The sequence below is a fragment of the Python bivittatus genome, unplaced genomic scaffold (assembly GCF_059951505.1).
Source record: "Python bivittatus isolate LINGU-HERP-01145 unplaced genomic scaffold, Pbiv_v1 ctg000100_np1212, whole genome shotgun sequence".
In the NCBI taxonomy this organism is placed as follows: domain Eukaryota; kingdom Metazoa; phylum Chordata; class Lepidosauria; order Squamata; family Pythonidae; genus Python; species Python bivittatus.
The window spans coordinates 5,629,534-5,639,649 of NW_028277038.1; the positions used below are offsets into that span (position 1 = coordinate 5,629,534).

At 41.7% G+C, this 10,116-nt stretch overlaps 1 protein-coding gene across 3 annotated transcripts in view; it reads left to right on the forward strand.

Annotated features, from left to right (window-relative positions):
• GOLGA3 (golgin A3) overlaps window positions 1-10,116 on the forward strand; it is a 28,507-nt gene extending 18,391 nt beyond the window's left edge. For all 3 annotated transcript variants that reach the window (XM_088135326.1, XM_088135327.1, XM_088135328.1), the window contains 8 exons: window positions 4-201; window positions 609-725; window positions 1,482-1,621; window positions 2,597-2,729; window positions 3,544-3,666; window positions 4,149-4,313; window positions 4,645-4,805; window positions 5,291-10,116. In XM_088135326.1, coding sequence (XP_087991452.1) covers window positions 4-201; window positions 609-725; window positions 1,482-1,621; window positions 2,597-2,729; window positions 3,544-3,666; window positions 4,149-4,313; window positions 4,645-4,805; window positions 5,291-5,498 — 1,245 coding nt within the window. In that variant the 3' untranslated portion in view covers window positions 5,499-10,116. The remainder of the gene's footprint in view (window positions 1-3; window positions 202-608; window positions 726-1,481; window positions 1,622-2,596; window positions 2,730-3,543; window positions 3,667-4,148; window positions 4,314-4,644; window positions 4,806-5,290) is intronic.

The following is a 10,116-nucleotide window of genomic DNA, read 5'->3' on the forward strand; positions in this document are numbered from 1 at the left end:
CAGCTTCAAGAAGCAAGGGGTTTCCGGAGGAAGATCAAACGCCTGGAAGATGCAAACAAGAAGCTTTCTCTTGAACTAGAGCACGAACGTGGGAAGCTCACTGGCCTTGGCCAGTCCAATGCAGCTCTGCGAGAGCACAATCGCATTCTTGAAGCAGCTCTGGCCAAGAGAGAGGCTGATCTGGTGCAACTCAATCTTCAGGTACTGCTACTTTTCCTTCTCCTCCTCCTCATCGTCATCATCATCATCATCATGGCTCTCCCCACTCCCAGTCTATCATCTTCACCACTGAAATCACCCTGGCTCTTGATACAGGAACTTGGTTCATTCAGTCAAAACTCCATAAATGACATAGGTCTATATTGGTTGTAGGGAGGTATCGTGAGATGCTTTCATAATTAAGTCATGGCTCATCTGATCTCATACTGCAGCCTTCCAAATGGAGGGTTTCCGGATGCTCCCCTGACTGTCATCCAGCAAGGCTGAAGAAAGGGGCTTTGGGAAGCTCCAATCCCAGGGCAGATCTTTTGTACTGTATACGAATTAAATAATAAATATATGCAGAAGTCAATCATGCATTCTGTGCTTTGTGATGCTCCCATCCCTAGGTCCAGGCAGTTCTGAGGTGCAAAGAGGAGGAAGATCAGAAAATGAAGCAACTGATTCAGACTTTGCAAATGGCCTTGGAAAAAGAAAAAGCAAATGTCATCAGCCTTAAAGAACAGGTACAGTCTGGGCTGAAAGCATTCAGAGCTTGGTTAAGGACTCCTTGTGTGCTTGGGCACCTATGGTCAGGGGGTATATATATAAATATGTTCTATTGCTACTTTGCCCCCCCCCTTTTGCATGTGGGGCCTCCTCCAGCTGGGTGGCAGGGTACACAGCAGACAGACTCTCCGTTAAAAATGCCCACAAGCTTCACAGCAGTGCACAGAAAAGCTGGTCCCAGCCTTCTGTGAGATGGAGGGTCAGTAAGAAAGCTGTTTTCCTGAAGGTGGCCAGAAGACCCCTGAGTTTTTCTCAGTCCAAAGTACCAACCCTGCAGCCAGCACCGTGGATGGCCCAGGTTGTGTCTGGCTGCAGATGGGATGTTATCCAGATGTGATAGCACTCAGTGTTCAGATGTGAACCTCTCCACTGAAGCTCCCTCAATATCTTTCAACATGCCCTCCGTTCTGCAATAGAAGTGTGGAGATGGCGTTGCACATTGCCCAGAACTACTATGAGCACTGCCAAGACGTTAGACTTGGAAAGGTGGTGTTCCCAGGGAGAGAAAGAAAGGAACAGGTTTAGAGGTAGATACCTCTGCCTTCCCCAGCCTGGTGTCCTGCAGATGGGTTGGACTTCAGCTCCCAGGATTCCTAGCCAACACGGCTGTAATCTTCTGGTGTCGGTGCTGAAACCTGAGACATCTGTAGGGCACCAGGTTGGGGAAAGGCTGCAGTTTGCCAGTGCAGTAACGATGCAATATGCTGTGACAGGTCACAACAACGAAAGCGGAGTCGGCCCATAACCGTCGGCATTATAAAGCTGCTGCCCTAGAACTCGGCGAGGTGAAGCGAGAGCTGCAAGCGAAAGAGGTCCTCATCCATGCCCTGCAGGCTGAAGTCGACAAGCTGCAGTGAGTGTTTGAGCAAAACGGAAACACTGAGGTTTCTAAGGCTGCGCGCGGTTGGCTGTCGTCTTCATGTGTGAGCTGTGTGAATGAGGGGAGGGAAGCCTGTATACCTGGGACAATCGTCTGGAGGGGCAACCTGCTACATTTGGAGAGATTTCAGCATCACAAGGCCACCCCCTAACCTTCTAAACTAGTGTTTCTCGACCTTAGCCATTTTAAGATGTGTGGACTTCAGCTCCATGGCTGGCTAGGGAATTCTGGGAGTTGAAGTCCACACATCTTAAAATGGCTAAGGTCGAGAAACACTGTTCTAATCATTGCCCTAAGGGTGGGTACAGCAGCCGGGGATGCACCACTGAGCCAGGCAAGCATTCTGGTCAAAGAAGTCAATTTAGCCATCTCAGCAAGTTCCATCATCTTCACCAACCATTCCTCCACGGCGGGTAGTACCAAATCTTTCCATCTTTGTGCGTACAATAATCTCGCTGCAATGATCCTATACAAAAACAAAGTTCCATGACATTTTTCCAACTGTTTGTCCATCCGTCCCAGAAGAAAGACCTCTGGTCTCAATTGGATATTAATCTTCAAAATCCTCTGAAACAGCATATGTCTTTGAATCCAACATTTTCTAGCTTTTTTACACGTCCACCAAGCATGCTAAAATGTCCCTTTTTGTTGCTCACCTTTCCGTGTATTTGAAGTGCCATTGTACATTCTAGACAATTTCTCTGGTGACATACGCCAGCGGTACGTCATTTTGTAAAACATCCAGCACATTTCCAAGATTGTCCTTTAACTGTCTTTTAGGTAAAAACCCACGTTGATCCTCATGAATAAATTCTTGCAAAATGATTTGCAGTCTATCCGCCAGAATCGTCATCAACAACTTGTAGTCATTATTCAATAATGATACGGGTCTATAGTTTCTGAGAGCATTGGCATTCTCAAGGTGATTGGAGTCTCTCTCTATTCTAGGGCAGAAGACGGGAAGCACTCAGAGGAAATATCTCAGATCCAGCAAGAGCTTGTAGATGCTCGGTCTCAGCTTCAACTTCTGCAGAAGCAGCTGGATGAGCAACTTGGCAAGCAACCTGTAGAAAACCAAGAGGTGAAAACGTGCTCTTGGCCATTCCCTTCCTCTTGATGTGCATTTGTTGTTGACATGCGCAGTAGCAAAGCACTGAAGGAACACGGTAAAAGGAGACCATCTCCAATGAAAAGGAAATTGGGTTGAATGAAAAAAAAGTTCTACTCCGAATCTGGGAAGAGTCTACGGTGCAGCTGCAATCTGAGCAGTGCAGATGCTCAGAGTATTCTAAGAAGGAATATCAGAGTTGGGAAACCAACACAGAAGAATTCTGGGAGTTGAAGTCTCAACTCAGAATTATTAAGTGTTGCCTTTTAGGTGTAAAGAGTACATGTTTGGGTTTTTAACTGAAGTGGGGAAAAGACAATCGTTAAGCATTTTGTTCTGAATTTCCTATTCTATCCCATCAGTACTTGGAATCTGAACGCGGGGATTTTGTTTGCTCTGCCCCATACAATATGTAATAAAATGGTAGATCTGGCTGCCCCAAAATGGAGTAATGGCTCTTGGCTCAGTTGGCACTCCCCCAAAGGTTGAAAGTAATTCTTGGTGAGAGAGATCTTCGTTGGTTTTGACCCAAGATTCGTAGAGGGATGATTCAAATTCTTGGGCAGTTGTGCTCATCATTGGGATTCTTCGTGGATGGTTGAATGGAAAGGAAGGTCCCATTTGGAATGTACTTTGCTTGGCAGCAAATGAAAGCCTACGCTCTTGTGCTGCTGATCCCGCCCCAAGGCTGTGGGGGAATGTCAGGAGCTTGCCTTCCTGCAGGACAGACTGTAAGAATTCTGTGCTGCAAACCCTGGTTTTGAGTTGGCTCTGTTTGTCCTTGCAGGTGGAAGACCTCAAATGGGAAGTTGAGCAGAAAGAGAGAGAACTCCAAGCCCTGAAGCAACAGCTGGATTTGACTGAACAACGCAGTCAGAAGGAGTTGGAAGGCGTGCAGTTAGTTCTGCAGGTATTTTCATTGGATTTCTACAGCTGTTTCACATACCCAGGCAGGTCATTCTTGTTCTGTTTGAGAGAATTAGAGGCAAAATATGATTCTGAATTAATAAAAATAAGGTAAGAAATGTTCCAGACTTGAATTCAGATTCTGTTTCAGACTTATCTAAGGCTGCTGTCCTAGAATCGCTATCTTGGCGGTGAAAATTCTGCAGCAAGTTTCATGTGTCGCACTGAGCTAATACATGGTTCATTTGGCCTTGATTTCTGCATATTGTATGAAGCCAGCTATTATAGTTGAAAACCGCTGCTTACTGCTTAGTGTGTTGTGTCAACCCAGTTGTGGTTTAGTCAACACATCCTGGTGGAGACAAACGATGCCTTATACAAGTATGTGAACTTCTGAGTAGACATGTGGTCAAACTAGCCTTATTTTTGCATAAATCATTGCTTAATGCAGATACACTGTTACTTGGGTATCATTCCTCCTTGTAGAATATCAAGACGGAATTGGAGATGGTTCGGGATGATTTGTCCATAACTCAGAAGGATAAGTTCACGCTTCAAGCAAAAGTGACGGAACTGAAAAACAGCATAAAAACTCTGCTACAACAGAACCAGCAGCTGAAGCTGGATTTGAAGCATGGAAAAATGAAAAAGGTATCTAAAGGGACCATGAAATATGGATTATTCCTCAGTTTTCATACCACAGCTTTGTTGTTAGCACTTGATCCCAAACCTACAACCCAGCAGTTTTGATTTGGAAGATGCTTTTCTGTTTTAGCAGCTGTGCAGAATGGGACTTCTGCCTTGCTTTTCATTTGGGATCCCTTGGTTGTACCAGTCCAGTACTTAATATTGTGGTTCTCTGGACCTTAGGAGGCCCTGATCAATGGAGAGCAAGACTTAAGACCCCAGGTTTCCCACTGTTAAATATGAATGTTAAGTAAGTTTGTCGCTTACAATCTTTTGCGTGATTTCTTTTGAAAAGAAAAAACTCAAGGGAGAGACCAGCTCATCAAATCCTGTGACACCAGTAAAGGTTCCGGATTGTCCTGTCCCTGCAGCTTTGCTGGAAGAGCTGTTGAAGCCCCCATCAGCTGTGAGCAAAGAGCCATTGAGAAACCTCAACAGCTGTCTCCAGCAACTCCGGTGAGTCAGGCTTTCTGTGTTTTTCAACTCCTAGCTATAATAAACATTAAGAAATGGCCACACCCCAAAACAAAAAGCCACCCAGAAAGAAATAACCTCAAATCATGCTGTAAATGCCCCTCTCCCAGTTTGCTAAAATCTCCCGAGATTGCCCCCTCAGTGACATTTTGGCAAACTGACTATATTTTGATGTTCTTGCCAGAGTCTCTTCGTATAAGATTTCTGCCATTTTTTTAGTACACTAGTGGTTTTTTTTCCTAAATTAATTTGGGGGTCATGAATGCTGTTTTGAGGGTTGACATGTTCATACACCCCACGGGCATCAAATTGCTCTAACCAGGGGTTGGAGGTGGGGTGCTATCTTCCTGATCCTGGTGATCTTCCAGAAGCACCTGATTTTTCCTGGGAAATGGGATCAGACGGTCCAGCAGGATTCTTCTTAAACAGCCATCCTGTTTCTCTCCCGTTTCTTTTCCTTCTGAAAGGCAAGAGATGGACAGCCTTCAGCGTCAAATGGAAGAGCATACGATAACAGTCCATGAATCTATGTCTTCATGGACGCAGATCGAAGGGCAGTTAACGGACCTTACTTCCAATCTCTCTGTAACTCTATTAGCCAATGAGAATCTTCCCCATGTAGACCTTCAGGAACACAAGCCAAGCACGGATGTCAAGAAAGAGCTGAGCCAGTGATCCAGGGGCCCACTGATTTCCATCAAAACTGCTTTTAAGTATGTAAAAAAAAGTATTTATCAAAACCCTATTTATATTTTGTTCTTAAACACACACTTTAGAGTCCTTCGCCTACGGTTTGTTTTAGTAACGGAAAAATCTTCGAAGGCAATGGCTTTATCAGACTTTTGTTCGTTGTACTTGAGCAGAGAGAGAGAGAGGATGGGCTGGAGCCAGGGAAAAGGATGGGAGGTTTGCTATATTAAGCCCTTGACAACAAACTCGAATTATTATGGCTGTGGAGAGGAGAAAAAACAGGCCGCATTTCAGTTTTCACTTTTTAAAATTTGCTAAACTAGTTTGGTGACGTTTTGGTCTGCTTCAGATTTTGATGCTCATTGATGGATAGATTATTCAGCAAAATCCAGTATTATTGTTATAATCACATCTTCGATCCATGCGCCAACAAAGCAAGTAACCTAACTACAAATCAGTAATTTCTGGAGGAATGCACATCTCAAAATCACCCTCTTTGAAACAGTTTCCATGGCATCAGTTGAGTTGGCTTCCAAGCACATAAGTTGGCCCAGTAAAACATTTTGATTCCCCTACTGACAGATGCTGTTTGCACATTTTTGTTGTTTGTCTTTGCAGACATCTGCAGTGCAGAATTGTGTGTGATGTTGCTCTGTTCTGGAGCATCTTATATATATATGGATTCTTCTGTGGATTACAAATCACGAGGGTTGGTTTTTATTTTTGTCTTTCTAAGGTTACTTTCTAAGGTTGGTGTTCTGAAAACATTTTGTGTGTGTGGGCCTAAGAAAGCTGGCCCTAAAACCAGAACTTTTTAGAAATTTAATTTACTTATTGTATCTTTCAAAGATAAATGTTCTACACTGCTTATAAAATCCCTGTTTCTTAGCTTTAATTCCCCCCCCCATTTCTTCCTCCTAATGCCTAACCAGAAGCCCAGATTTCATGTAGCCTTTGCAAATACATCTTCATTTATAATTAATAGGTTGAAACAACAGCCTTAGTTTTTTTTTTTTTTTAATCATTTCTCAACAATTGACATTCAGAGCCATTCTACCTTTTGGGCTCCGTGTCAAAGCACAGGATTTTAACTTAATTGCACTGTAGGATATCCTGGAAAATGAAATGAAGAGTGAATGGATGTCACAAATGTAGGAGGTACTGTGATCTTAGCTTCCTTAGGAGAACTGGGTCCCATTTTGTAAGCGGGGCTAACCCTAAGTCTAACGTTTAAGTCTAACGCTTAAATAACTCGATGATGATTCTGCTAAGCATAATGGGGGAAATTCAGAAGCAGGACTGCTATTTTCAGTGTGACTGAAAATCTTAGACTATTGAGGAGGACACAATCTGTAAATTAAACTTCCGTTTCAACAGTTTGACCAAAGAAACCTTTGAGTGGTACGGATTGATTGAATGTGGAAGGTTGTTTTTCCAGATAATATGTAGAAATGTCACTCTGATTTTCCTGTCAAAGCCGAGACACCTTTTCTCTGGGTATTCTGTTTTTTCAAAATAGGCTTTATATGGATGCTTTGATTGTCCATCTCTTTTTTCAACCTGAGTTCTAATATTTGTAATATTATAAACAATGATTCGGAATCTCCTGTGAGGCATTTTGGTTTTTTCATCTAATACATGAAGGAAAGGTACTTTTTAAATGTAAAGCTTTTTAAATTTGAGAGGGAGGAATCTCAGTTAGAGTTAATTATTTGGTAAGACTAATCCAGAGTTATCAAGACAAAATCTTGACAGTTTTATGGGTCAATCTAGACATGTGATAACTTTTATTATAATGTTGGTTTTATACAGTAAATAGTAGGGTTTTTTTTGCTGCTCATATCTGTGAAGCTTATGTATCTGCTAACTTAAGCAAGAAATACTGTAGTATTTAAACACCAAAGTTAATATTATGTCATGAATAATATGCATATAATCACTTCCAAAATTTGCTGTTCTGCTTAGCTGTTTTCGTTTCACAATTTTGGTTTACCCATGAAGACTTTTCTCAGCGTCCTATTAACAGTCACAGCTGAATGCTATGTACATATTTTAAAACAGTAAATCAGATTTTTTAATGCACCTCTTTGACAATTTCTGTATATCTTGGGAGGGGGGAAGGGACAGGAATAGACCCCATTGTATTTTTACTTAATGAAAAATCCATTTCTCTTTCGCTTCTCCTGTTTCCCTTTTCCAGCCCGTCTTATTTATATTTCCCATGACTTGTCATTTGGACCAGGAAAGAAGTGGGTCTTGTAGGTCTGGAGAATCGTAAGCACCCCAACCCAATAAATTTCATCCCAGAAAATATATGCTGTCATTCTCTCTTTTTAAAAGCACTGTCATTTAATTCATTCTTTAAGAAACCGAGAGAGGGGAGGGTGCTCCTCCTGCGCTTTCAGACCAGCCAAGCGGATCTGCTGAATCCTTCAGACTGGTCCCTTTGAGCATGCTGCTTTTTTTTTAAAGAAACCTTCACAATAAGCAATAGAGCCTTTATGGTTATTGCATTTTTAAAAACATGAATAAACAGGGTTTATTCATCCCTGGAAGGTAGAGCTACATAAGGTTTCAGTGTTTCTCTGTATATTAGCGGAGGATTCTTCTGAGGGCTTAAATCTTTTAGTGTTAACAGCAATTTTTAAAAATGGAGACGTTTCTTCAGTGCAACAATGTGCTGCATGTTAATTCACCTTATGGTCTTCTAAGTGATTTAGAGACTTGTGCGTTCTGTGAACTCAGTTCTTCCTTCTCCTTGTGTGCCGTCAGTTTCGTTCTGCCGTTTCATTACCAGGAAACATTTTTGAAGCAAAAAGTCTTCCCCAGAGGGACCCAGACTTGCAGGATACTTTGGGAGAGCTGATTCTTCTCGATCTCAGAATCAGAACTGTAAATTTTTTTTTTTTTTTTGGTAAGCAGCTGTATTAAGTAGCAAGGGAGCATTAATGATAGACATAATCTTTACAAATCAAATTATGTCACTGACTTTTTGAGGGACAGAGGTATACTAAAAGCAAGGTGGAAGGTTGCCTTAATTTAAAAAGTGAATGCTGGTCAAGCCATTCCATTTATAATTAGGATCTATTTTAAAGTAGCATTTTTCCCCCCTCGCTTGAAAATACAGAATGCTTACCTTTGGAATGGGAAAATTTAACGCAGCAGAATATGAGATTCTTAGTCATAGGAATCCTTCCTGCAAGTATAGCTGTGCACAGAGTATTCTTTCCTTTTTACCAAAAAGAACATCTGATGCATATCATGTTCTCACATTTTTCTTGTTCCCAGCAAACTGTTGTCAAATTATATCGATAAGAAAAAAAAAGTCATTTTCATAACATGTTTGATTGAGTGTTCCAAAGGAAGAGTTAGTTGCATTTGATTAAAGATTAATAATTGTGCTTTAAAAACAGAGCATGTTAATATAAGAAAAACCTAAGATACACTAAACATTCTTGAAAGGTTTTGTGCAATAAACTATTTTTCATAAAAAAAAAAAGTGTCCCTTGTGTATTTTAACTATATAAGAGGAGAGCCACGTTAGTCTGTGGTGGCAAAAATCTAGGCATTTGATGATCTAAACTACAGCTTGTGAAAGCTTAATATATTTTGTTAGCTGGAAAAGAGACTACAAGGCTCCTGTATTTTGTCTAGGCAGTTCTGCAAAGAAAAGGGAGTTAGGACAGAAACAAATGAAAAGGACGCATCATGTGAGATAGACTTGAAAAGGAGGGAGGCGTACGAGTGATTTTTCTGCCTTAGGCCAGAAGAATAAAGAGTAAGGTAGTGGTTGAAATCTTAGACAAAGCAAGGAGACTAACTGCTCTATATTAACGGTCTATATTCACAGCGGTGGAAAAAATAGTGTGAGCATGGATTGCATTTTTAAAATAAATTTGAATGGACTTTCTAAAGTTTTCCATTGGACGTGTGGGGCTGGTGAGTATCTAGGGTGCCTTTTCATCCTTTCCATCTCGTGCGAGTGTTCAGTCTTTTAAATCCAATCTGTAGCACTTGTGTCTTTTATAAGTTGGCTTCTGGAGGTGAGAAGCAGATCACTTTTACTGTTCCTTTAGTTTTTTTGGTCCAGTTTCAGATCCTGGTGAGTTACCTTAAAGACTGATGACGACGTGCCATCAAGTCATTTTCGACTCCTAGCGACCAGAGATTTTCTCCATAACAGATCTGTCCCTAACCTGGTGTTGGAAAGAAATCTTACCAAGATCATTCCAAGCCATGAATAAAAATGCACAGGCTATTGCTTGAAACAGAGGTAAAGTTTTACTTCCCAGAGCACAACGCACAGAATCAGCTGTGGGAAGGCAACCCCGCCTTTGATTTCCCTGGGAGCCCTTTATATAGAGAAGGCCTGCTTTGTTCTGTCACCCTCTAGGAATTCTTCGAAATCGCACTTGGCTGGAGTTCCCAGAGGGAGTGCTCTGAAGTCAGGCACCCCACTGAATTGTGGTTTCCTGCAATTTGGCATCCTGTTGAGCAGAGATATTTGTTCAACTAGCGCTGCTTGATTGGTATGCTAATCTCGGCTATGTTCAAGGAATGTTAACTCTCCCTGCCACATTTTAATCTTTTAGGTGAGCCCATT